The sequence below is a fragment of the Haemaphysalis longicornis genome, unplaced genomic scaffold (genome assembly GCF_048455015.1).
Source record: "Haemaphysalis longicornis isolate Haplotype H1 unplaced genomic scaffold, Haemaphysalis longicornis Haplotype H1 scaffold_12, whole genome shotgun sequence".
In the NCBI taxonomy this organism is placed as follows: domain Eukaryota; kingdom Metazoa; phylum Arthropoda; class Arachnida; order Ixodida; family Ixodidae; genus Haemaphysalis; species Haemaphysalis longicornis.
Window position 1 is genome coordinate 98748732 of NW_027526225.1, and position 27952 is coordinate 98776683.

Sequence of the window (27952 nt, forward strand, 5' to 3'; positions counted from 1 at the left end):
CAGCAGTGCCGCGCGCCACAAAATGGAACGTCGAGTCAGCAGCTGGGCGGTCGCTCGTTCTGGCCGGGCCTACGCGACCTGAATAAATGTAGGAGGTTACAGCACATCACCGAGTAGTCCACGGCTCCCGTTCCTACAGTATCATTGATTAGTTGAAGATTTTAGATTTCAGTAAATTCAACGAGCTTCGCTCCGCAAGCCGAATTTGTTGAATATCCCCATGCTGTGCGATGTACATTGAAGTCACCCCCGACGAGAATGGGGGTATTCGGATGTGCGCTGACAAGGTATTGAAGTCATGTGAAAGGGCCGGTGCCGGTGGAGGCAGAGTAAGGTTGATGGTAGGCGGACACCAAGACTAACTTTCTAACGTGGGGTGGCTGGGCGGCAATGGCCACAACTTCGTGCATCTTCGAGTTCGAGGCGGGAACCTGTAATTGTACAGCCGGAATGGACGCATCGACCAATATTGCTGCATACCCGGGGTTGCTCCTTTTCGTGATAGGGATGATAGGGAGAGATTTACGAAAGTTTTGTAGCCAGACATTTTCGGGGTATCCAAAGTTTCTTGAAGGAGGAGGAAAGCTGGCCTGAGTTGTTTTACTTTACTGGTCAGAATTGTTTTCGCTGAAGAGTAGGTTCGGCAGTTCCACTGTAGGGCTGTGAGTGATGCGGGAGTCATGGTTTGGATCGAGGTTGAACTTTTCTTGGGGGTTCGGGGATGGGTTCCGGAGGGCGCATAGATTTAAGGACTTGCTGTAGAAGGTCTCTGATTTGGTTGAGTTTACCTTCAAAATATTCTTGCATGCGACGACCGTCGTCCAACGGTGCAAGCCGTTCTTGATAGATCTCTGTGCGAATCGTTTGCAACGTCTGGGTCATCTGGGGGTCATTTTTGGCCTGAGAGGTAGGGGTTTGCTTAGAGCTGGGGCTGCGGCCGCGAACTGTGAGCGGCGCCATAGATTGTTTTGACGCGGGGTTATTTGTGGGGTTCCGTTTGGGCACATGCACTCGCTTCAGCTCAGCGATTTCAGCTTTGAGTTGCTGATTTTCAGTTCGAAGAGCATTCAACTGAGCAAGGATGGCGGTGAGTTGTGGATTTTGGTCGGTTGTCTTGGGTGCATTTCATGTTTTGTTTAAAGGGGCTGTAACTGGAGAAAAGTCTATTTCTTTGGCGCTGTTCTTGACACAATCTACCCACAAAATTCCTTGGGCTTTATCTTTGGAAGGAGAGCTCTGGGTGGTTAGAGGTACGCGCCCTGGGCTTGTTGGGTTCAACGAAATGTGGCCGAACTCATCACAGACCACGCAGTAAATCGTCGGGCCACAGTCGTCTGATTCTGGGTGATTTTTTTCGCATAAGCGGCACACGGTTGGGGAGGGGCAGTACTTTGACATATGACCAATGTTGCGACAATTAAAGCACACCATTCTGCGTGGTTGGTATGGGGACACTTTCACAATGTCGATATAGTATTTGAACACTTTTGGGGGCACGGAGGCATCGAATGTAATGACAGCTTTGTTAGTGCGGCCAAGGCGGTGGCAGTCGAGGATTTTGGCCTATTCACATCGTAGCCATTGCTTGATTTCATCCCTGGAGTCGCTGGGTGCGATTTCGATAACTCCACGAGAGGAGTTGGGCCGGTAGAGGGAAGGCTTTATTTCGACTGGGAGCGTGAAAGTGGTGCCAGACTGAGGAAACTGAAGTGAGTTACTGTCAGAAGACGGTCCTTGTGGGTTTCGTCGTTCGTCGTGATGTGCAGGCAGTTTCCGGGAGTATCGTATCGATGAGAGGCTAGTTTTGCGAGGTATGGTTAGGGGGCGGTGTTACCGATAAGGTGGGCGAGAGTTTGTTTGGGTATGTTGTTAAAGTTAAATTTTGATAGCGGTCTTAGCACGAGCAGATGACGAGGTCTACTCACCCGGTCGGTTTGGTTGATAGGAGGTTGTTGTGCAGTGGAGGATCTCTTCCACGTGACTGACTTGCAACGAAGATCGGGGCCTTGTTGTCCAGTCTGAATGAAGTTGTTGAAGGCGCCTTGATGATTCCAGCCGAGTTGATGCCCAGGATTGGTGTCTTCAGCAGGAACAGTTTCTGTTTCATTCATTGCGACGTCTTGCACTGTGACCGGGCGGTTAGCAGGGCTCGGGTCTGACGGCGTTGGAGAGTGGTGGGGCGGGGCGGTAGGTGGGGGTCTTGCGATTCTGAAGACGATTGCGAAGGCGTGCGGGGGTCCTTCAGGTTGGTCGGCGGGCATGGATACACCAGCAACGGTGGCCAAAAAAGCCCAGATGGCGTTGAGAACGACATGCCGCATTCACTAGGCCTAACGGCCGGGCGTCGCTGTTTAGGACGATAGTCCGATGCAACTGCGAAGTAGTGGGCGATAAGAGATGACAGTAAAGAGCAGTGAAAGTCCACTTACCGAATAGGAACGTTCGAGGTGACCAAAAGCCAGTCTAACGGGAGAGAGAACATTGAAAAAGAGAGCCGTTGCAGAGTGACAGGGCCATGGTTCACTTCTTTTCGCGCATGCACTCACTGTCTTACTAGTCGACACCATCGCCATATCGGAAGCCGGACGCCGGCCTTCTTTCACTACACATTTTCTGGCGCCGAAATCCGTGAAACCAGGCACGAGCGGACCCAAGTTTGACGGCGCAGCGGCTCCGAGGCACGCGAGGCTTGGTTACCTTCGCACTGCTTTATCCTTGAAGACTTGCCCTCGACCGCCGCCCTTTCCAGCTCGTGCCCAAGCTGCCCTCGTCCCCTAGGTAATCGAAAACCCCAGCGTCTTGCTTCGTCGATTGGTGCCATGGACGTTGTTCGCATTCGCCGATATGTTCTGCGAGCGGCCATTTCCAGGACCATGACTGTGCTTGACGCCTTGCTGCGGAGTCGGGCAGCAACGGTCATAGACTGACAATCTTCTCGACCTCACCTCGTATGACCAGGTGAGCCTGCACAAACTCGACGCTGAAATTCAGGAGAACCTGAAGTATGAAGAATTCGATGAACAATTCGAAGAATTCGATTCGAGAATACGAGCGTATCTGCGCCTTGAAAACGCGCGTACGCTTTTCCGTAAGCCAAGCCTCATCCGCAAGCCGCGTTCCTCAATGCGGCCCTATTTACTACCGGCCGCGCAACTTCGACAATCTGCTCGTTTCCTGAGGAGGCCTGGTGGACGTTTTCTGAGGAGACCTGGCGGACAATGGTCTCTGGTGACGTACCGCCCGTCTGGGCAATGACTGGTGCGCGGTTAGTAGAACAGGACGACTACGGAGGCGCTGCGACCTTTAAGGACGCCGAGCAAGACCCCAAGGGGCTCAGCCACGGAGAGAAGATCTGGCAACTGCGCAAACTTGCTGCTTCTGTGACTGCCGGGACCGTTTTGGAGCAGTCTCGGGAACCCTCCCGGAACCTCGGCATCACTGACGCGACTATCGTTTCGGAGTAAGCTCCGCGCCCGTGCTATGAATCTAGCCTCGCCGACGAGACTTCTGCTTTGGAGACGTCTCAGTGGCCCCAGCCGGACGCTGGTGTCGTAGACGCGAGTCCCACTTTGAAGACGTCAAAGCGGCCTTCCCGCAACCCTAGCATCGCTGACTTGATTTCTGCTCCGGAGACGTCTGACCGGCCCTGCCGCGATCCTAGCGTCGATGACGTGACTCTCTTCTTGGAGACGTCCGAGCTACCCTGTTGCGACCCTTTTTCTGCCCACCAGGGTCTCGTAGGGAAACCACCTCAGCAGCCCTCATGCACTTCGAAGACAGTTTTATTGGATCCGGCTACGAAAACGCGGCCCATGCAGAATGTGGTGCCGCTTAAGGCGATGGCGAAGAGCCTGCTTCTCCGGCGCTCCGTGCGCCAGCTTCACTGCCGGATTCGAGCTTCAGCCGCGCTTGTCCAGGCCCGGTGGCAAACCATCCTCATGGCGAAGCAGAACAAATGCTTCGATGGAGAGGACCCCTTGTTTAGCAAGAACAATTCGATTCTGGACGCGCCTTTCTACACTGTTTATAGTTCCGACGAGAGGGAAGTCCCATGGTTCGCAGAGAAACCGGCTGTGCTGCTGGAACACACCGATTCATTCACAGAAGCGGTATCAGACATGGACGCAACGACAATGCCACTACGCTCGCCGCATGAGCTCTGCAAATTCGGCCGTCCGCATCAGCTGTTCCCTTTCGGTCCCGGCGGCTGCCTTCCGGCCGAAAACCCAGAGCGTGGTCTCTTTTTTCCCGGGTGAACATGAACATTAAAAATATGAACATTCGCAGTCTTCATTTTTAGCTCTAAGTCACTTTGGCCCAGCAACCCAGCAAGCGCACGTTGCCCGTGACCGCCCGTGCAGCTGCCAGATAGCTCGTAACCAAGTTGGCGGCGGCGGGAGTATGTTGACAAAGATGCGCATGCAGGCGGAAACAGTAGGAGGAGAGGAAGAGGAGCATCACAGGCGCTCACTGCGTCGCTAGTGGACGCCATCATCATATCGGAAGCCAGACGCTGGCCTTCTTTCGCTACAAGGGCTACGTAAAATGCGCCATTTCTTATTAAATCGAAGTCGGTTTTACGAGGGCTTCTGCTGCTGCGTTCTGGGCGGGTTACTCAATTGGTTTTGTAGCACAAAGTATCGCGCCCTACGGGACAGGGAAGCGACACAAATGGGGCTGGGGGAAGGGGCGACCAGGAAAGTTGCACCAGATTACATGTAATGCTTCGCCTTTAAATTTTGTGAGTGTGGCTCAAGTAGAATAATGTAGAAAGGTGGCCATGTTGTACAACGTTCAACTTTTAGAAATATCGCTATCGTAAACACAAAAAGAGGAATGGCAAAACAAACGCGCTCTGAGAACTGAACTTTTTATTCTATTTATTCTCGAAAACAGTATTATAAAGCGGAAAGCTTACTTCACGCGTACCCTAAGGTCATCAAGCATTTTAAGGTCTGTTTTGAGAAAAAAATACTTTGCAAATCCTCTGCTTTTCGGAAATGGTCGAGCCCAAACAAGGCCGTTTGGTTATTGCTCCTTGTACTGTAATAATCCCTTAGTATACACTATAGAAATTTTCTTCACTGACCACGGGAATTTGAAATGAACGAGGCAACACGAAAATCACATACGACCACGGTGACAGGGAAGTCACAGACGACCGTTGGCACCAGCGGGTAGCGCGATAACTGAGAAAGGTTCGATAAAATACACGACTGAAGGCAGTCAACCGTACGAGCCCTCCCAAGGCTTCCACAGTGTGGGCACTTTATTGCAATTTTACACAGCGGAAGAAATCAGTGCTGAAGAAAAGGTTAAAGTCTGCCTAAGGAATCAGCATGGTCACCAGGAAGTCACCATACGGGCTAGCAAGCCGGGTCGGGTGGGTAGTCCGGGTTGGGTCATTCGAAACTCGGGAGTTGGTCGCTGTCGACCTGATTCTTCTGGTCAGTCAGCCCGGAGCTGGCTGAAGTACTTGGCCCGGGAGTAGTAGGTGTAGTTGGCTCCACGCTTGTAGTAGTCGTAATCGGCGCCAGATCTCCAGCACCGGGCTCCAAACTTGCAGGCGGGGGACTATCCTGGCTTATGATCGCCGCCGACTGAGAGCTTGTGGTCACATTAGGCTCCAGGCAGGTGGCCACACCCGGCTTGTCCTGGCTTGTGGCGTGAACGTGCTCACGGATAGCGTTGACAGACGATTCCACGCCTGTGGTTGCAGGTCTCTTCGAGCTTGTGGCAGAACTCGGCTCCGGAGCTATGGTAGCACTTGCATCAGGGCGTGTGGTCTCACCTTGAGGCTTGGACTCTCCCCAAGGACCATCGGGACCAACTGGAGTCTGCAGCGCCAGTGCACTGAGCAACAGCTCCTGGACGAACAAGCTGCGGTCAGCTCGTTCCACTTCCAGTGCCTGCTTCCGGGAATCCGAGACGCTCGCCTCGATGATCCCGTTGAGCAGGAACCGAGGGTCATCGGGAGGCGGCGGTTCGACCAACGTGGCCTTCGGAGGCGCGTCCACCGGCTCTGGAATGCGCGCCGGAGGGAGAGAGTATACCGAAGTCACGGCCGGAGGGGCGTCCCGGACGCGAGGTCGAATATGCTCCTGATACGCCGCCTGTAATTCCTGCCGTGTAGCTTCCAGTCTCATTCGTATCTCCTGAATCTCAGGTACTGCCCAAGTTACCCGGGGTTGCGTCGAAGTGCGCCGGGCTCCCGCCAATGCCTGGGACTGCAGGTCACAGAAGGTGCCAGGAGAATCCAAATCAGGCGGCGACGATGGCGGGATGGTAACGCGTAACGCCGACGGCCTTTGCGGTTGCCGACCTGGCACGGGGTTTCCAACTGCGCCGAAGCGAAACTGGGAGACTCTCAGCAGGCGTCGCGAGAACGGCTCTTCATCCTGGAGGTGTCGGTTCCTTGCGTGGTCAGTGCTAAGGTGCAAGGCCAAGTCTCCCGTCATGCGATTCGGCTCTCCGCCGGGAGTCGCCGCGCACACCGGACACACCACGTGCGTCGCGGTCTCCGTGTGCTCGGAGGATACGTGCTCCCGGAGACCAGCCAGCGTGAAGCCCATGGTGGCGCACATGGGACAGGTGAAGGACTGCGGCTGGTCGGCCGGCTCCCCGGCGTAGTAGAGCTCGCAGTCCGAAGGCGTCAGGATGCACTGGACGGCGTGCTCGGTACTGTGACCCTTACTGGTAGCCTCCTCTTCGTAGCAAGTCTCGCACAGGTCGTAGTCGTAGCATATGAGGCACTTATAGCGCTTTCCCCGGAAGTCTGACCGTGAGCACGCATCACAGCTCACCCCTTCGTGCACAGACAACCTGGACGGAAAAGGGAAAAATCGGGCAGCCATGACGGAATCCCCCGTGTTCAGTGATCGCGGATGAGCATAAGAAGGGCTTTAAGAAATACTCGCCTTCTAAATATGTTTATACACATTTTTGATTAAGAGCAAAATGCAGCATGCGATTATGATTGTCTCTAAATATCTGATAATCAAGGCCTAGAATTAGGCAGGGCCAATACGTGTACGAACTGGAAGACATCTCTGCAGGATAGGCGTCTTCTACGGCTGCAGAAGGCCCTTAAAACGTTCAGGATCATGAGTTGGCTACTCTGTGCAACGTTATTAGTTTTGTTCATATCTTCTTTTAGGGGTGTTCGTAAATTCCCTATGGTTATGGTGAGAGCAGACATCACCGCCTCGTAAGCTTAGCGCATGGCCTGTAGCAAAAATAATTGTCTATAGTAGTCATTTCATTGTGTCCTCGTACGTGATCCCCTCTCTGAAACCTTGCCTTTCCGTCTGGTGAGTGGGCGGACCCTTCGCTATCTCTCCCCCTGAATGCAACAATTCGGTGGTAATTCGGCTGCTCTGATGCGGCTGTTCTGGACAACTATACAAGAAGCTCGTACGTGCATCACGACCTTGTTCAAAAATCGCACGAGTGACACGAAGCCATTTCGAGCAGCACCCAAGAAAATGAAACGTTAAACGCCGCCTCTTTAAAGCAACGGGAAACTGTCAGCCAGCCCTTGAGCCTCCCATGGTATTACGAAAACCAATGCATTCTAAACGCAACCAGGGTAACCTCGAAAATTAAGTTAAAACAACTCAACTGCAACAATCGTCGCAATAACAATCGCGAGGCATTTTTATCCATATATGAGGAAATCGTTCTAGGCACGCACTTAATGACACACAGAGTAGGCAGTATGGCTAAATTCACGACTATGGGTACATCATAAATCTGTTCAGAACCTGAACCTGAATCGCGACCGATCTTTGCGAATACCTGCCGCTAAGTTAAGCGTTGGTAAACTTTGTCGGAATGCTCCCTTCCGCAAGCAACTAGTCCTGATGATTGTTAAACATGCGGCCCTGAATTTAAACCCGGCCTTCCACAACCGCCACGTCCCGTGACTTGCACGGAACAGAGGCATGACGAAACGCTCACATTTATGGCAACCGAAAAAAAAAACGCGCAATTACGATCAGTTCTGGCGTTGAATCTTAGTTTTGGCCAGGAGAGCAAATATAAATATAACAAAAAGCTGTGTAAGCAGCACAACCGGGCGCCGCTTGGTCACCAAAGCACCCGGAACCGCTTGGCCGCTGGCTTCGAACCGCGGCCATGCAGCAGTAACGCTATGCTTGGGTCGCCTTCTAAAAGGACGCGAGAAACTGAGAAAGAGCTCAAATTCCGCACTTGCCTTCTGCTGGACATTTCGGGAATACGCAAGCTGAGCAGTTGAAGTCTTCGGGCGAAGCGAGATAAAAAAATCAGGACCGATTACAATGGATTACGATGGATATTGGGCCACGGACCGCTTCCTTCGCTTCCTTCAATCAGAACGTGCCAGCTTTGGGTCACGTGCTTGGCTAGTGACATCGGGCTCGATCTATTACTGCGGCTCTGTGCCGCGATTTCAAAACCGGTACTGCAGCAGTGCGTCGTCAGAAAGGGGAAATACGTTGCTCCTCCTTAAATTGGCGTTTCTTTTTACGAACAATATTGCAGCGGAATCGTTCGTTTCTCGTTGGCCGGAATTTTTCACTGGACTGCGCGTGAAGAAACGAGGTGGAAGCGAAGAGAACGAAGCCGACACTGTCGTTCACGTGCGTCCGAAAAGCAACAAGCCTAGAATGAACGTGACATGCGCTCCCGCAACGGCTCCCCATTGACCCGCTTGGAGAAGACCACGTGAACATATCAAAGACAAAATGTTCGAAGGTCCCACGACGACCACGCGCACAGCCAGCCGCCTATCACGTGGGCGCTTGGTCGCGGCGTTGAAAGCACTGCAATACGCGTTTCAAATACGAACAAATAATACGAATAAAAAAATCGAACTAAAAAAGATGGAATAAAAAACGTATAAAAAGGTGTTCCCTGTTTGCTGGGAATGCGGCTGTGGCGGAGCCAATTGCATGCACCTTAGTGATCACAAGGCCATTCTCAGAAGGATGGAAAAGAACTCTTCCATTCTCTGAGCCAGAATGACATAAAAATTCTTTTGGCCGGAAAGCTGAATCGAGGGACAAGCGGGTATTGTTGCGGCCGGTCGTTTTCGTGGTTTACCCACTGTTTTTGAAGGGAGGCCCTACGTTTGCGTTGGGTATTCGCGATCGCAATCGGCGTTTAGGACCGGTTTGTTTGAATTAAATTTAATTAGAAGTTAAAGTAGCGAGGGGCAAGTCAGTCCAAAATCCAAAGTGTTTCGACCGTGCAGGACTGGCGCAGTCGAATAGACGTCGGCTTTATAACGGGATGCACGCAGGTACGATTCAGGCCATGCGAAGATTTTTTGTCTCATCATCATCATTATATATGTGCCCTCGCATTTTGTAAGGTTGGCTTTCTTGCATTTCGTTTTTGTTACGACCCCGTCATCAGTAAGAACGAGGAAGCTTCGTATAATATCATTCGCATTATTCTAACTCCACTAATCATCCCCACAACCACTTCGACGTAATCATCATCGGCTGGACCAGGACCGGAATTGCTGGTGATTACCACCACCAGCATAATCATCGCCAGGGGCAGTATCACGCGAGCACGCGAGGTGCAGTGTGAATCGTTGCCAATCCCTCAAGTGGGTATGCGCCACAAACAAAGAAACAACAACAACTGGAGCGCCATTTTGTTCGGGACAAAACGAGTAAGCAAGCGGCCCAACTTTTCACCTTCTTTACTCTGCGACTGGTGCTTCCAGTATAGGATTGACGATAACGCGGTTACTGCAGCGATACTCGATGCTACAAGCCGAAATCCTGATACCCGCCGCGGTGGCTCAGTGGCTAAGGCGTTGTGCTGCTGAGCACGAGGTCGCGGGTTAGATTCCCGGACGCGGCGGCCGCTTTTCTGATGGAGGCGAAAAGCAAAAACGCCCGTGAGTACGAGATTTTGGCGCACGTTAAAGATCCCCAGGTGGTCCAAATTGATCCGGAGCCCTCCACTACGGCGCGCCTCATCGCCTGGGTTGCGTCGGCGCGTTAAACCCTACAATCAATTAAATCCTGATTACTGGCTTCTGTGCACCCTTTACCGAAAGCCGTCGATAGCCCAGTGGCACGCAGCCTCGGTCATAGCACCATAATCTGCATCTCAGGATGAGCAGACAGATGAGAACTGTGAAAACAGCGGAGGAACCTTCACCTACTTCGAGCTCGGAATTCTACACCCGCCGCAAGGTGGAAAGGAAGTTGCAACTACGAGCGGCTCTGAGAGTGAAGCGTCCAGGCATTCCTAAGCATTGGCCCAGAAAATGGCACACGATCGTTCACAGGATCAGAACTGGATCGGCAAGAACATCACACTTTCGCGCTATAAGATACGGCAGCCTATATGATCCCGAGTATTCACGGTGCTCAGCCAATAACGACATTGAACACATCTTGTGGCACTGCCCTCGCTTTGCCGACTGTCGACAACACGCATTCAAGAACGTAGGATTGGCCAGCCCACCCAGCATTAATGATTGGCTTTATCCAAGTCGTTCCAACCAAAGCGAAGAACGGCGCCTGCTCGCCGCTCTACGAAACTTCGTCGAGAACTCTGGCCTTCACCATTTCCTTTAATTCCACACCCAATTGAATGTATCATACTTTTTCCCCAACTCCCATCACCTAATCCCTCTCCCCTAGACACCGAAATTCGCTAAAGCGTAACATGCATCTTTTTATCCCTTGTACATAAAATAAATGCGTGTTACCACCACCACCTAGTTACACCGTATCCCGTATGCCAATGACGCCTCCGACGTACAGGATTCAAAGTTTTAAAAGAAGGCATAGCCCCAACAGAAGCAATTTGCGTTGCTTTAGAGCTCATTCAGTCGTTCACAATGTTGCACCGTCTTCATACCTCCTCAATATCGACGAGGGCCTTAAACTGGCATTAGTCCAGGAGGAGGAGGGTAAAGCGGGGGACGGGAATTCCGCTCCCCGCACCGAAGTGGAAACATTACTCCCTCCACAGGGAGTCATTCTTCGCCAGACCTCCCATTTGACTCCTGTTTTGGCGGGGCATGGCATTGCGCAACTTCGGTCGCCTCCTGTTTCTCGTACTAGACTTCTCAGTAGAAGCGTTTTGCCGCAGCAATCAAGCGTCTCGCGCTAACCTTAAACCAGACGAAGTACCGGTTTTCAGTGCACTATAACTCCCCATTCTGAGTCTAACAATTTGCACTTGTGCGCACACCAGCCCAAGTGGTGCACGTAACCTTAAATTTTCTACGAATGTAGCATACCAATGTCATGCTATGGACGGAGCGCATAATCGATTGCCAATCCATAAATAAGCCTTATCCTGTTTTCCTTTTCATGCGACCCTATAAGCTCGTAAAAATCCTCGTTCTTAGCGGCACTCCGATTCAGTGTATGCCTCTAAAATCATCGGTGGAGTACAGTATATACCACAGCCCACTCTAAACTGTTACGTTTTTTTAATGTTTAGCTGTAACCTACCGGAATGTTCTCGCCAACAGATTTCTGACGTCTTTCTGCTAAGCGGCTACGCAGATAAGAACATAGTGCCAAAAAAATACACCCATAAAAATCGCATTCCTGTTATAAACGCTCGGTTTCCTAAACAGAAGGCTCTAGAAGCGGCTAGAAACTTGTCAACAGATGTAAATTATTCTTTATTATTTTTTAACTGCCTTGTCATTAACTTCTGCCAGTTCCTTGAAAGGAAAGGAAGGTGGTTATTACCCCTTCGGGTTCCAGGGAAAGCCTCAGCAAGTTTCTACCTACCTTGTAGGAGATGCCACGGGTCTACTTCACCGCAACGCTCGAGGAGGAGCTATTTTTGCAAGCAGTGTTTAATTCGCCACAGATATTAAGTCCAGTGGGCAGGTTAACTCGTAAGTGTCGTATGCAAAGAGCCATCGTGTGCTATGATTGCGGAGTGCAAATGTAAAGTTTCAAGTATAAAAGCAATGGTAAGATTGGAAGTGGGTCAACTTTCAACCACAATTGCAGTGACTTTTCGAGCGCTGCTGGCCAGCAGGCCTAAAAAGGCTTTTTTCAAATCTACCAGCGTTCCCAACAACAGCATGAAATACTATACCCGAAACAAGGGGCGAAATACCGTAATGCCTACGTATAAAAAGACTGAATACCGCGAGATGGCAAATAAAGAAATTTCATTGTAACGGGGTTTACCATGCATAAATTTTGTGAGCTGCTTCGAGACATGTCCCGCCGGGAAGTGGAGGAGACGGGGGTCGACTCATTGACACCAATCACTGCGTATAAAGATATCATTACAATGTACAGGGAAAATAGACAAACGCTACCTGAGCCTCATCACTCCCTCACCCGAAGGGACCAGACGATAATACGCGGAATACAGGCAGGGTCTCTGGCCCACCCAACACTACTACATAAGATGTATCCGCACCAATACTCCGAGCTGTGCCCGTTCTGCAACACTAGCAAAGGAACGTTAAAACATGTCATCCTAGAGTGCACCGCACTAAAGGCACCAATACCCGACACACCCTCCCCTTCCCCCCTTCCCCTTAATGAGCGATGGGAGATCCTTCGGCTCAGCCCCTCCGCAAACGTCCATGCGAGCCTAGCGGCCCGTGGGCGGGAGTTGCTAGCCCGGTACGGGGCCTGGGAATGAGGCTCCGCTCCCATCGACGGGTCCCCCCCCACCGGAGGGGGCTCACTCTTTCGCATAATAAAGTTTGATCAATCAATTCGGTGCGAGGGCCTTCATAACCGTTCGGGGTTTCTGAACATGCGCAGCATTTCTCTCTGCGAGCTGGTGTGCGACCGGGTAGCGGTGATCAAGGCTGCCAAGGTCGAGGCGCTGGGCGACGCCCAACAGATGAACCAGAAGTAGGGGCGCTGCTACAAGGTCAAGGTTCGCCTTCCTCCCGGTCGACACTTCGACTACGACCTGCAGAGCAAAGTCCTGGTTAAAGTTCAGTTCAAGAGGAATTCCACGATGCCTCCCTCCAGCAGCTCTACGAGGTTGGTGCAGTTATCCGAGATTCTGTGCCTTAATAGTTGCACTCGCCCTGAAGGACTGCATTTAGAGGTCCGTCCAAAATTACCAGGGACACAAGTTCGTAGCTTCGAGTAGGCCGTTTCCTCACAGCTCTCTCTGATAGTGGAGTTTTTTTACGTCCGCAGGTAATAAAAGCGAATATTTCAAAAGTGGTACATTTTCCTTAGAGAACCTCAACTCAATATTCCTGGCGTTCTTTGGGTCTGCGGTGTTGCTGGGATGTCCATCGAAGCGTCTTTCCCCTGTATTGCTGCGGCAGCTGTCAATAGCTCAGTCAAGACTTGCTCACTATATTTTACATTCCCGCGCATGCGTCTTCAAAGGCGGTGTGAGAGAGGAGCAAACGGGGTTCCCGTATGTGCGCTTCGCGGTTGGTCGCCATAGCAACGGCCAGGAGAGAGTAGTACGGTACAGGCCGTCCAACCCTTCGGGCCTGGACACCAGGACGCTCCAGGCGGAGGAGAACAAACTTTATTAAGAGCATCGTAACGTGGTTTGGGGCACTCAGCCCAGCACTTCATTGGAGACCTTTGCCGCAACAGCCCTTTCCACCAGCCTAAGCTGGGAATCGAGACCGGAGCTGGACAGCTCCTTCTCCCACTGCTCACGGGAAAGGTGCGCGATTCTTTGTATTTTGGGGTTTGCCGAACACTCCCATACCATGTGGTACAGGGTAAAATTTGCACAGCGGGAAGTACTGCGTTGGATGAAGCAAGTGGAGTTCGGTCGGATGAGGAAAGGTATTGTTTGGAGGAGCGGAGTCAGTGCTCCTGCCCTTTGGTTAGAGATTCACGACAGGGAGGAATGATCATTCTTTGGTACTTATAGTACTCCGTTATCTCTTGCTATGTAACCAAGGGACACGCAGTCTCTAACCAACGCCCTCGTGTCGCCTGGCGGGATAGATCTCGGGCGATGTCGTGGGAGGCGTGTTGCTCTGGAGTGTTGAGTAGGCTGGTGTCCAAACAATCCTTACTTTTCTTTCGGGTGGCTTTTGCAGAATTTCCATAGCCGTCTTGGCAATTCTACCACGAAGCAAGTTTCGGAAAGCCCGTTGCGAAGGCGTAATAACGGTATTCGTATTTCTCTGGGGCATGGCCAGAGCAATGGCCGCTTCCTCCACCTGCGTAGTGGTTGCGAAGGGCAAGGTGATGCTAGTGAGGTGTTTCGCCGTTGAAGTAACCACGGCGGACACGGCTCCCCTTCTGGCATAGTCGGCGGCGTCGGTGTAAACCGTGCGGTCTCGGTCCCTGTATCGTTTGTCCGGAGTGCGCGCTCTCACTCACCACGCAGGGAGAAGGGAATCAAGAGGATGCTTCAGGTCGTGAGATCACGTACGTGCGCAGTGGCGTCGTCTGCAGTGAGCAGGGACTGCACGATATATCGTCTGAAGGACGTTATCCGGAGGTGACAGCTGCTCAGAAAGCTGTACAGGTACCAATCAGACGCGCAAAGGCAGCTCGATTGAGCACGGGGTAGGATGCTTGGAGTGGGCGGTTAGGTTTCGCGGTGGCTCAATTTCAGCAATGGGTTGTTGCAAATTTTTCCAATGATGATTTCTTCTACATAAACACAAAATCTGTCTGTCTGTCTGTCCTTCCGCCTGTCACCGTCTACAGTCCTTCCGCTTGTCACCGTCTACAGTCCGTCCGCCTGTCCTTCCGCTTGGCACCGTATACAGTCCGTCCGCCTGTCCTTCCGCTTGGCACCGTATACAGACCGTCCGTCTGTCCTGCCTGTCACCGGCTACAGCCCGTGCGTCTGTCCGTCGGTTTTCCTTCCGCCTGTCACCGTCTACAGTACGTCCGTTTGTCCTTCCGCCTGTCACCGTCTACAGTCCTTCCGCTTGTCACCGTCTACAGTCCGTGCGCCTGTCCTTCCGCTTGGCACCATATACAGTCCGTCCGCCTGTCCTTCCGCTTGGCACCGTATACAGACCGTCCGTCTGTCCTTCCGCTTGGCACCGTATACAGACCGTCCGTCTGTCCTGCCTGTCACCGGCTACAGCCCGTGCGTCTGTCCGTCCGTTTGTCCTTCCGCCTGTCACCGTCTACAGTCCTTCCGCTTGTCACCGTCTACAGTCCGTCCGCCTGTCCTTCCGCTTGGCACCGTATACAGTCCGTCCGCCTGTCCTTCCGCTTGGCACCGTATACAGACCGTCCGTCTGTCCTGCCTGTCACCGGCTACAGCCCGTGCGTCTGTCCGTTCGTTTGTCCTTCCGCCTGTCACCGTCTACAGTACGTCCGTTTGTCCTTCCGCCTGTCACCGTCTACAGTCCTTCCGCTTGTCACCGTCTACAGTCCGTCCGCCTGTCCTTCCGCTTGGCACCGTATACAGTCCGTCCGCCTGTCCTTCCGCTTGGCACCGTATACAGACCGTCCGTCTGTCCTTCCGCTTGGCACCGTATACAGACCGTCCGTCTGTCCTGCCTGTCACCGGCTACAGCCCGTGCGTCTGTCCGTCCGTTTGTCCTTCCGCCTGTCACCATCTACAGTACGTCCGTTTGTCCTTCCGCCTGTCACCGTCTACAGTCCTTCCGCTTGTCACCGTCTACAGTCCGTCCGCCTGTCCTTCCGCTTGGCACCGTATACAGTCCGTCCGCCTGTCCTTCCGCTTGGCACCGTATACAGACCGTCCGTCTGTCCTTCCGCTTGGCACCGTATACAGACCGTCCGTCTGTCCTGCCTGTCACCGGCTACAGCCCGTGCGTCTGTCCGTCCGTTTGTCCTTCCGCCTGTCACCGTCTACAGTACGTCCGTTTGTCCTTCCGCCTGTCACCGTCTACAGTCCTTCCGCTTGTCACCGTCTACAGTCCGTCCGCCTGTGCTTCCGCTTGGCACCGTATACAGTCCGTCCGCCTGTCCTTCCGCTTGGCACCGTATACAGTCCGTCCGCCTGTCCTTCCGCTTGGCACCGTATACAGACCGTCCGTCTGTCCTGCCTGTCACCGGCTACAGCCCGTGCGTCTGTCCGTCCGTTTGTCCTTCCGCCTGTCACCGTCTACAGTACGTCCGTTTGTCCTTCCGCCTGTCACCATCTACAGTCCTTCCGCTTGTCACCGTCTACAGTCCGTCCGCCTGTCCTTCCGCTTGGCACCGTATACAGTCCGTCCGCCTGTCCTTCCGCTTGGCACCGTATACAGTCCGTCCGCCTGTCCTTCCGCTTGGCACCGTATACAGACCGTCCGTCTGTCCTGCCTGTCACCGGCTACAGCCCGTGCGTCTGTCCGTCCGTTTGTCCTTCCGCCTGTCACCGTCTACAGTACGTCCGTCCGTCCGTCCGTCCGTCCGGTCGGTCGGTCGGTCGGTCGGTCGGTCACCCGAAAGCCGTTACAAACTGATAAAACTGCTGCCACGGCTCATATATCAGCATAATTCTTCCCAAAGAAAATACCAGGCTTTGCTGAAGCAAAATAAAAGAAAAATATCTGTGGAATCAACGTTTTTTCGCTAAGAATACCCGTTGGTTTTTGTTACGAAAGCAAATTTAAAAAATGTTTTAATTAAAAACGATAGCGAATAAAGGCGAGATACAGAAAAGCAAAATATCGGAACAATAAGGAAGGATGTCTGAGATCACACACGAGTCGTGCGAACGTGGGAGAATAGAAGTGACTTGAACAAACCTGCGTTGCGGTCATCATGGGAGGAACAAGAGGGGAGGGAAAGAGCCCCAGGAATTGGGAGAGAGAGAGAGAGAGAGAGAGAGAGAAAGAGAGCACAACAAGTCGCATGGCAGGGGTGGCACAACACTATCGCCTTTTGGCGATTTGGCGGTGTTTTCTGCGAAGCAAGCAGATACATAGCTAATTCTTCATTTAAAGAATAGTCGCGATTCCCACGTAAGAAACGGTCGTAACTACGCCTGTTAGCTGCCTCTTTACCCTTCGTCACTTTAAACACAGAATATAGGAATTCACCCCCATTTTTTGTTAGTTTAAAATAAATTTTCTCACTTTTGGGAGAATGAAAGTTTTTAGTTGCACCCATCCCACTTCTGCTTCTCCGCCCTTTACAGGACCGTTTGAGGTGCACTTCACTCAAACTGCCTTCAAGCAACTATCCCGAAAGCAAGCGTAGCTAAGGTTCATTGTAACCGTTTCTCATAAAGACGAGGAGAAATCCGGCAAATAGCTTGTACCATCATGGATCGATTGACTTGTTTGCCTCTCGAATTATGAATACAAGAACTGCCCTTAACACAACTTAAACTTGCCAGCAACGGGTAACATGATCAGTTTATGCAGTTCATAACTCGGCGCGTTATTAAAATGTAGCCGCCTGTGTCTCACTTCTGGCGGTGGCGGAAAAAACGCACTGCAAGAAAGCTAACTTTGCACAACGGATTTCCAGGAAGGTCAAATGACGATTATGATGCTGATCGTTATCATGAAAATCGAAGCTTTTCCCAAACAAATACAAAGACCCCAATTCATTCAGCCAAAGTTCAAATCAAGAACGACGCTCAGCTAACCGAATCAGCACATTCGGTTAGCTCAGCAAAATCACATCCCATTCACTTAGCTCATCATTCTCGTAGATTTGGACATTGGGTCATTGGACTGTGGACTTCCATCTTTTTTCCAGTAAGGGGCGTTAGATATTCCCGATGGTAGCCCTAGACAGGGCGTTCCTTCTCTTCCGTTCACGCAGGGCGTGATGAACTTCCGCGTTTGCAAGTCGTACACGAGCTGGGCGGAAATCTTCACCAAGATGACGACCATCAAGCACGACCTGCGGCTTCCCCAGATGTCCATAAGTGATGTCACGCTCGAACACATTCTTGTCGGGGGGCTCGCTCGTCGCCAGATCGTCCTCAGGGGCACCAGGCCAAGCCCCAGCGTCGCACCACCGCGCGTCTAGGCGCCGCTGATAACGCGAAAGCGATAGCTATTAATACGTTCGTTGTCTTCTTACCTCTACTCCCAAGAGCCGATCGATGAAATGACCAGCCGTTCATGCTGCGGCGCTCCTCGAAATGATTTGATTGATTGTAGGGTTTAACGCGCCGACGCAACGCAGGCGATGAGGCGCGCCGTAGTGGAGGGCTCCGGATTAATTTTGACCACCTGGGGATCTTTAACGTGCGCCGAAATCTCGTGCACACGGGCGTTTTTGCTTTTCGCCTGCATCAGAAAAGCGGCCGCCGCGGCCGGGAATCGAACCCGAGACCTCGTGCTCAGCAGCGCAAGTGCTTGCTATGTTGCTTCTGATATGACTGATATGGTCACTTTTGTCCCGCCGTTATTGATTGCTCGGGGAGTCACTTTAGATGCGCCATCAATTTTGTTGTTGTTTCCTCCCCCTGCTTGACGGTCAGTGCCTGCTTGACGGTCCCCCTGCTTGACGGCTTTTGACGGTCAGTGCAAGCAGTAGATGGCTTGCACTGACGTCACCATAGCTGTCATGCTTGCGACCCACAAGCACGGCGAAAGGAAGGCTGGAAGTGGGTCACAACAAAGGGCTGTGATGACGTCATGTGCAAGCTATGTATACTATAGCACCTGCTGATACATTCATGTGGGCGTGATGCTGAGCACGAGGACGCGGGTTTGATTCCCGGCCGCGGCGGCCGCTTTTCTGATGAAGGCTTTTCTGATGGTGTGTACGAGATTTCGGTGCACGTTAAAGATCCCCAGGTGGGCACAATTAATCCGGAGCCGTCCACTACGGCACGCATCATCGCCTGCGAAGCGTCGAAGCGTTAAACCCTACATTCAATCAATCAATCAATCAATTACATTTATGTTGGCTACGATGCCAAGTATACGTGTTTATTTCTCATGCGTTGTCCCCCTCTACGCCTTCGAAAGAACTGATAAGGCCCTCCCGATAATACTGCAGCGATACTACTGCAACTTACTAAAAAATTAGCAGTGGCTTAGCTCGGCTATGCCAGGATATACGTCGCGTGAGCTAAGGTTCAGCAATCCAATCCAATCCAATTCAATCCAGTCCAGTCACTGCTCCTCGCGCATTCGCAGCGCGGCTCTCCAGGAGCCACGCGAAACGGCTATCATGCAGCTCCGGCACAGCGTCAGACTTGGCTACTGCGCAACGGAGGCGCTTAGCTGGGCACGCGCCTGCACGAGTGCGTCTGCCGCGGCTATGACGTCACTCCTCTGGAATGCGCAGACCGGCGGATGTGCAGACCCAATTCTCTACACACCCGCACTTCCATTGGATTTTAATCCAATCCAGTACAATCCAATTTAATCCAATCCAATCAAATCAAATCTAATCCAATGCTTCAAGGTCCACGCGAAACTGCTCAAGGCTCGGCCAGTGTAGCTTACGCTACAAAATCTTTGTCATTTATTATGCGGACGTAAGGGGAGGGGGGGGGGATTAAAAGAATACAACGGAGCACAACAGCCTCCGACTCATGCCGTGCCGTCTGGCTGCACTGTCAGTAAACTGCGCGCATGCCTAGTTCTTTCAGGGCGTTTGAGAGTGTGGCCTAAAGTAGGGGGAAATGAAAATGAAGCGACGGCGTTCATTTATATTGAGGCGTCTTTTGGTGCTCTGTAGCCACTAATCGTCCTGTTATCTACTACATTCTGAAGCCAAGCACGCAGCAGGCTGATTGCAGCTGACATGATGCCCTTCAACGATCATCCTGCACAGTGGCAACGCAGCGTGAAAAGGCTCCTCAAAATAAACGACCGGCAGTGCGCGCGCGCGAATTTTACTGACTTTACAGGCAGATAGTGCAGCATGCGTCGGAGGCCGTGCGCTCGGTTGTCCGCATTTCTTTTAATTCCCCCTGTACGGTCTTAATGCCGTTCTGCAAAGACAAGGCTAATTACTTGAGGGCTGCGATTGCCTCGTCGCCATGACGGGCGGCTGTGCTCTTTTCTGACCTTCGAATCACTGCTTGTTCGACTCAAGGGGTCTTGGACTGAGAACTCCTCCGAATTGCTTTTCGCAATAAACACGTTTACTCTCTCTACTGTATTGTTAGAATACACCTACATATACTACACCTACTGTATTGCTAGAATAACGAAAAACATCGGAAGAGGATTACGTGGAACGCTTCTTGAACGACTTGGTAATCTGTCATACATGGACGTTATGCCGATTTCGATTTCGCCTGCACCAAAAACTGCTTTATTTACCCAGTTTACATTTTGTTCTATAAATATTTTGTTGTCCACTGGAGGGCGCGAGAATCACTAATTAACATGAATGCCAAATATAGATTAACCTTCATTACTTAATTTAGGACAAATCTGTGCACTGTGTATTATACACAGAGGAAAGCGCCCGCTGCAGCTAGAACCACCTCACCCCGCAGACGACACCTAGATTATACGCCATGCATGCCACTGTGATGACAGAGACCTGGGTCAAAATAAAAGGTGGCATAACCCAGCCGCCCTCCTCCCCCAGTCGGCACCCATACAGTTCTTACGACGCGTAGATTATACGCCACGCTTACCTCGCTGATGAAGACATTGTCGAAATAGAAGGTGACAAAACCACGACAGACCTACCACTAGATATCAAGGATTGTATTTATAGCTCGAAATAAAATTCTTGTACGTAAGCAGTCATAATTGTGTCGGAAGTGTTATTGACTAGGTTCCAACCGACAGGAACCCAGTCAATAACCGCGGGCGGCGACAGGATGTGTAGAAAAAAAAGTTGTTGACAAAACTTCACCTTGCGGCAAAGAGAACTTTCTGGTGAATGCTCTAATATAGGAATCGAAAAAAATCATTCAGAAGTTGACCGCTAGGGCGACTCTATCATTACGCCGCGCTGCATTTTACCATCATCATCATTATCAAGAAAAGCCTTCTAGGTCCACTGCTAGGACGAAGGCCTTTCCCATTGACCTCCAACAGCTCCTATTGTGCACAACGAAAGTTAATTCCTCCCACTCCTCCCACGTCCTTTCACTCCACTCGTTCGTGCTTTTATCCAACTTCCCGCCACACTCTTTCCTCCCCTCCCCGATCAGCATCACGCCTTTTGTGCTGACGACCTCACATTAAACACAAAACATGTAACCCCAGTCTAATGAATCAGTTTACGAGCTTCGCTCATTTAAATTCTCCCTTGAGGGGTTTTCCCAATTCTACCTGCTGCGCAAGCCCTCGGTGGAAATATCAGGGCACCAAATCAAAGTGCGAGCATCAGCATCGCTGACCGTTTTAAGGAAGGGAATGGGCGGACTTGCAGGTTAATCTGGTGTAGTGGCCAGTATTCTACACTGTTACAATATCAGGAATTAAGACGGTAAGAGGTCCGAAAGAATAAGAGCAACGATGCATTTGCACGCTCAGACCTTTTGACCCAATAAATCGCTCTGGTCGCATTTTGTGAAAATGATTCGCCCGTGGTCTCAAAATTGCCTCCACAGCGAAAGGCTGATTGCTCAGTGGAGGAAGCGTGCCTTGGAAGTGCGTATGGATACGCAGGTCAAGTACACACTTCACAGCATCCTCGGCACCACTGGCTGAAGGTGCAAAGAAGCTATATTAGCAGTAACGAATGTCCAGTAGAATTCTGGGCAACAGCGCGAAAAAAGACGTGGACGAAGGGAACGGACAGGACGTGAGCTGACTTACAACTAGTTTATTCACGCGATCCGTGCGGAAAATAAACGTTTACAACAGAAGAGAGAGAGAGAGAAAAAATTACGCCCATCTTCCCGCGAGGGAACCCTGATGTGATGCGACGCATCGGGGGGTTCAATTGGTCGTAACGTTGCCTTGAGTGTTTGCGCTGACGCTGGTATTGGATTGTGTCAGCCCACTCGCTGAAGGGACCGTCACTTCCATCACGTCTTCATCGGAAGAATCAAGTCAAGCACGGAGTCGTCAAGCAAAGTCACGCGGAGCCGAACGAGAGCGAGCGCTGACTGAACCGCCGCAGCGCGCTACCCGCTTTATATTCACAGCGCCTGAAAGGAGAGGAGACAGCGGAGGAGAGTCGTGCATGCGCGCACTTACGCACCGGAGCAGACGCGAGCGGAGCGAAGCGCGCGCGCAGCTGTTGTTGTTATGCTAATGCGACGGAGTGAGAGTGTTGCACACAGCTGTCGGGAGAAGAGCGGGGGAGAGTTGCACATGAGCAGGTGGTGTGCGTCGCGCATGCGCGCACTTGCGCGCGCCGGAGCAGTTGTTAATGCAGCGTTACGCAGCGAAGCGTGCCCAAACAAGCGCGCCAGCTGTGGTATGCTAATGAGCCGGAGTGAGAGTGTTGCACACAGCTGTGGGAGAGAAGAACGCAGGAGGGATGCGGACGGACGCCGCGACAACGACGCAGGAGGGACATGCCTCAGAGCAAGAGATGCGTCGCATCTAAAAACAAAACATTCAAATCCAACACAATCCCTCGTACCCCCTCTCTCCCACATCGTCATCACTCAACACCTTAACATGAAACTCGTGAAGAATGAACAGTGGGCCACACCGGGCTGATAACTGGGATACAAAACATCGGAACATCAAGAATAACGCCACGTGATAGCCAAGCACGCATATTCTTTGTCACACAGCGCAATCGACGTTTGGCTTACATAATTAGCTCCCAATTTCCTGGTGTGAAACGCTTCAATAATTTCCAGGCCTGCCTGCCTGGCGTGTCTGGAAAGAACGGTTGTTTCTTTAAGCAAAGGATAGCAGGCGCATGCGCGGCAGTGGTCTGCCAGCCGGGAGTAGCTGGTCGCTTTTAGCGACCTTCTATGCTCGCCTAGGCGAGTGTTGACACATCGGCCACTCTGATCTACGTAGCTCTTGCCACAAGACAGAGGAAGCCGATAAACTATACCCGTCTTGCACGGAACAAACCTTGGTCTGTGTTTCACACCACAGGCACCTTCAGTGCGATTGCCCTCTGCACGGTTGCGCACTTAGCGCTGGGCTACATTTTTTAGCCCATGGGACAGCCTATGTGCGTAGGGAACAGCAGCAAACCGTTCAGGCTTCACGGCAGGGCCCAGAGCGTCGGCCAAGCCCGAGGCCGGGAGGCGGTTAACCAGTTTTTTACATGCGCGTGAGAGTACATGACGTGGGAAACATGCGCATTGTAGCCGGTGAACTTGCTGTTGAAAGCTTTCTGGAATGCTGTGTGGGCCCGACTTCGTTAGAGCTGCTTTGAGTTATGAAAAAGCTGTACCCTGCTTGAATACCTTCGAGTGACTAGAGGCGTAAGGGAGCAGGGGTTTCTTACCACGCGGCTTATAGCACCAGCACACATGGGACGTCAGGAAGGTCAGGTTCGAGTCAAGAAACTGAAGCACCCCTTCTTGCAGAAATTTAAATGTAAATTGGTAAACGTACTACGTGATTGGACGATGTCCAAGATTAGCATTCAAACAAGTTTCATTTTCGGTTCTGTGAAAAAACATGCTTGGCATCCAACAGTATTATTGGATGGGCATTCTCGATATCTCAGTAATCGCCATATAGCGCTTCTGTCATGTTATCGGCTGTCAAGGGTGCCAGATAAGACAACCAGGACGGCTTAAAGGGGTCCCGAAATACCTACCGCCGATGCATGGATGTACATGTAACCAAATAAAGCAATGTATTAGCAATGTCCTCCCGCAAGAATTTTGTTAAAGCGATGAGTATTAGCTGACAAATCGTAAATCAAAAACCGCGCATTATCGTCGCGCTGCGTTTCCTCCTCCTTTCAACTTGCTCTCCGCTGTTGACGGCGGCGAGCCTTCCCTCCCATGATGCTGCGCTCCGCAGCGGTGACGTACTTCCGTTATTGCGCAGCTCAGACCACCGTCTGCTATGGGCAAGCTTTGTTGACACCATGAATCCCGCACTCCGCTCAAGGCTGGAAAAGCGAACGAAAAATCTGGCCGCATGTGTGCGGCGGCCTGGCGTTTGCCCTTTCGCGGTGTACGTTGATGGAGTTGCTATCGGCGGCACGTGACGTTTTATCGGCGGCGAACTCCCAGCCGCACGGGGAGGATCGTGCGCTCGCTCCCTTGTATGCACAGCGCACTGTTTATCCAAAAAGCGCCGTATCAGATGTGGCCCCCCTGGTGCCGGGTCTTATTTTGTGGTGGTGGTAATTCCTGCCGGCGGCACGTGAAAAAGACATTTTAAACCGATACAGAACCCGTGCACAAAACGCCAGTTCAGCTTGGGGCGACGCGTGGTGGAGAGCGGCAACGTTGGCAAAACATGCTCCGCCGCGGCTCTGAGCTTTCTAGCGCTGGAGCGAGCGCCATTTCTTTGATAATATCAAACATCGGTTGCCCTGGCAACAAGGCACAAACCGCTCTAGAAATCAGTTACGGTTGCGTGATCCCGGTTCAGCTTGGCGCCCCACCTCGCGGCATATGGGCACTGCAGGCATACTACTCACTCCCATTTGGAAGTGCGAGATGCGTTCGGCATTACAGGAGGCGATGGTGTGTGTGTTGTGGACGCCTTTGTTTCGCGATGAAATGCGACGTTGTGCTTCTGTGGGTGGATAGTGCTTCCCATGGTCTGGATTATATTTCTCAAGCGGCGTACGACTCAACCTCGCATGGCGTATGTGCAGTGTGCGTGGCTAAAAGCCATCTCGGCTTGTGCGCCAGAGTTAAGTGACTTGCTTTTCGTCCCCGCAAACCGCGCGCGAGGTGAGTGCCGAATTTACGACTGGCAGGAGGAGGCAACCCATCGTCTGTCAATCGCGGTTCGGACTTGCAACGCATGTTGTGACGTTGTATTCGTTCGAAACGCATCTCTGGATTGTTTGGAAGTTGAATAAAATGTATGCGTCAAACCCGGGCATTCGGCTCAGGGCGTTCTCTGCGATTGCACGAAAGAAGTGCCACGGGGCTTCAACGCTTTCTTTATGGAACGTACTCAAGTAAGAGAATATCCATGTCCTGTTATGGTCCTGTTGCATTCAATACAAACGGCTAAGCGTTTGTTTACACTTGTTTCGTTTGTCGTAAAATGTCCAAGCACTCCGGCACTCCGCTGGCAGATCAGCCGGCGAGCCGACGCTGGGCAGACGTCTCATCTCTTTGCCGGAAGTGCGTGAAAAAGCCGCCCAATAGCAGGATGTCTAGCTCATGACGAACATCTGGGAATCGATGACGTAGACATGTGAAGATGGCGGCGTCCAAAAACACGAAGGGATGGGTGAGAAAAAAGCGACAAACTTTGCTACAAAGGTGTGAGCTTTCCGCTGCGCGTAAAAGAGATACTTGGCACAGATGATGTTGACGACCCAATCTAACGATTGCGCTAGTCAATTTAGTGTGCACGAAACGCCTTTCAGGGCCCTTTTAAAACTGTAGCAATCACTAGCCGAGGCCTACGCAGTGGCTTAACGCCCTCCGCGTCGCTGGAGACGCTCAAATGCGATGCGCTTTTCCTCCATCTTTGGTGCTTGCCTCACTCATGCCTGTATCGTAAAAAGCGTGTTGGCACCAGGCCAAGGGTGTGCTGATTCAGGCCTGTGCCCACTGCCCTCAAGCAGTCGGTGCTCATGGCAACAGCACACCACCGAGAACTGACTACTGCATCAGTGTCAGTCTGCGCGCGTTCTGCAAACTTGCTCGTGGAGCAATGAACGTTACGCACAAAAATGGTGAATTCAGTGTAGAAAACACAGGCCAAAACGATTAAATCAACCTTACAAAAAAAATGATGTAGTCTCGGGAATTCGAACTTGCGACTTGCAACATAACATACATAGCGCTCCGGACCATTCAGCCACGAGCCAATGCTGACGTTATTGAAATAAGAAGTATATAATGTATAACCAGTTCACACCTGCATTTAGTCTTAGCATTTCAAGCAGCTTAGATACCTATTTTTTGTATAGTGCTCGTGCAGTAAGCGTCTCCAAGATTTCCACAATATCTCACGTCTAGCAATTGCATTTCTTGGACGGAAAAGCATTCACAGATGTGTGGTTGTGCTGCTGACCGCTGTGCTTGTTCACCGAGCGCAAAAAAGTGCTTCCTACAGGTTTGTTTACAGGCAGCTTAGTCTTTACAACTGCAATGTTCAATAAATGATAGCTGAGGTAATGCGATCAGAAATATCACTAAGTGTCATGATGCATAAAACCCTTGTGATAAAGAGGCAATATGTTGTGCCGTCCGATGCTTACACTGATGATGGCTCTGACGCTGTTGGCTCATGTCCTGGCTGCCCGGATGAGGGCTCCATGAGTGATGCTGCTGAGCTGTCCAACTCTTCTGGAGTGCTTGGCTAGAAGTTTTTGTCCAAGGGGTCGTCGTCAAATGTGAGGGACAGTTCGCCAAGCGGTGGTCCCGACCACTCTGACACCGGCGTAGACGCTCGACGTGTTTCCTCGAGCAGCAGGATTTCCGGAAGGGCCAAATCAGTTTGGCACGCTGCAGGCAAGGGTTGATTTAGTTTCATACACTGTGTAATTGCGCTTGTTTACAGTACTTATCAAAGCTGTGTAGTGACATGCATCACTGCGTACCCATTTCTCTTGTCCTGCTTTCTGTCTGCGTCCTGATCGACTTTGTCTTTAGTTTGATGGACGCTTGCGTCGCTTTCAGCGCTACTTGAACGTAGCACTGTGTTTGTGCATCGGAGGCCCTGGAATGTGGTGGTGGCTCATCGGGGCATGGTGCAGCCACAACCAAATTGATCGATGAGTCAACGGAATCTGGAGCATAACAAAAAGCCTACAGGCAAGGCAGGGGCCAAAAATAGAAAATTAATAGACAAAAACTTCTCTGTATACTTGGTGCAGCTCGGCTGTTTGGGCTATGGTCATGAAAGCAAGGACCCAGCTATTTTGCCACTCTCATTAGCAGCTGAACTCAGAACGCCCTTTTAATTACCCTGCGAAGTCAACTTCCCAACAGGTTTTATGAAGTTTAGCAGAAATAGGAGCCAGCCCCAATATTCAGAACTAGGCGCTTCTACGGTACATAATGAAACTCAGTTGTAACACGGCGAGCGCCCAGCTAAAAATTTTTTTTTTATGCTATCACTGGCTTCAATTATTGTTTCCTCCACGGCCTAATGTTTCCGATCGACAGACAAAACAGTGGGACACACGGCAGACTGCACCGACTAACACATTGGGCACCTCACAAATGAGGCGTCATTTGCTGCGCACCCAAGTAGCCAATATAACCTCCCCCCGTCCCCTATGCACACTAGACTAGAGCCTAGGCTTCCTAGCACAAAACTTTATACCGGCTTGAGCACAACGTATCGCCTACCTCGACGCACGATCGCCTACGTCGCGCAAGGTTAGCTGAGGGTAACGCGCTAGCATATACGAACCGGCGTTTGCAGAAACGTCTGCGCGAAGGTCCACATCAGCGGCGCCCAACAAGCTGCCATCAGCGCAACCAGCGTCGATGCACCCCTGCGTGAGCAGTTGAAACGGCAAACATCACGATCCAGCCAGAACAAACGAACGGCCACATTCAGATCTTAAGGCGTGACTAACCTCGGATTTCCGGCGCTACGGTTGTGTTGGACCCCCGTGCGGAGGATCTTCAGCGGTGGGCACGCCAATCGTGGACACGGCACCAGGCACAAGACGCAAATTTGTATGGAGGCGCAAATCTGAATGGAGACGCCCGAACTCCTGCGTCAACTTCAGGCTCTGCAAGTAGCACTCATCTGAGAAGTGCAGCGAGCAAATTCGGCTGCCCGGCTTCGGCGACCAGTTGTTGCGGCCACTGCCGCGCGCGAAGTGAGCCCAGGTTTCGCGCTGCCCGTCGTCCCGTGGGAAAAAATGCAGCTTGGCGCCGTCCGTCGATTTACTAGGACAGGCTGCCACTGAGCAATACTTTGCGCTCCGTGAGCGTGCCATAGAACTTCGGCGAGCTCGGCGACGCGCACGGGCCGCTCAGACACCACAGTCTTCGCACCAGTCCAAGAAAACAGCAAGCGCGAATTGATGAGCCAAACCAGAGTCCTTCAATGCCTTTCTGGTCATGAAACTTCGCCATC

At 51.7% G+C, this 27952-nt stretch overlaps 1 protein-coding gene across 1 annotated transcript; it reads right to left on the reverse strand.

The window, feature by feature from the left end:
* Positions 1-4983: 4983 nt before the first annotated feature.
* Positions 4984-27940, reverse strand: LOC144163059 (E3 ubiquitin-protein ligase KCMF1-like). The gene is made up of 5 exons (XM_077693851.1): positions 27444-27940; positions 27275-27359; positions 26457-26664; positions 26115-26361; positions 4984-6822 (listed from the first exon to the last, which is right to left on the reverse strand). The coding sequence occupies exons 4-5, from the start codon at positions 26171-26173 to the stop codon at positions 5403-5405; spliced, it is 1479 nt and encodes a 492-aa protein (XP_077549977.1). The 5' UTR covers positions 26174-26361; positions 26457-26664; positions 27275-27359; positions 27444-27940; the 3' UTR covers positions 4984-5402.
* Positions 27941-27952: the final 12 nt, after the last annotated feature.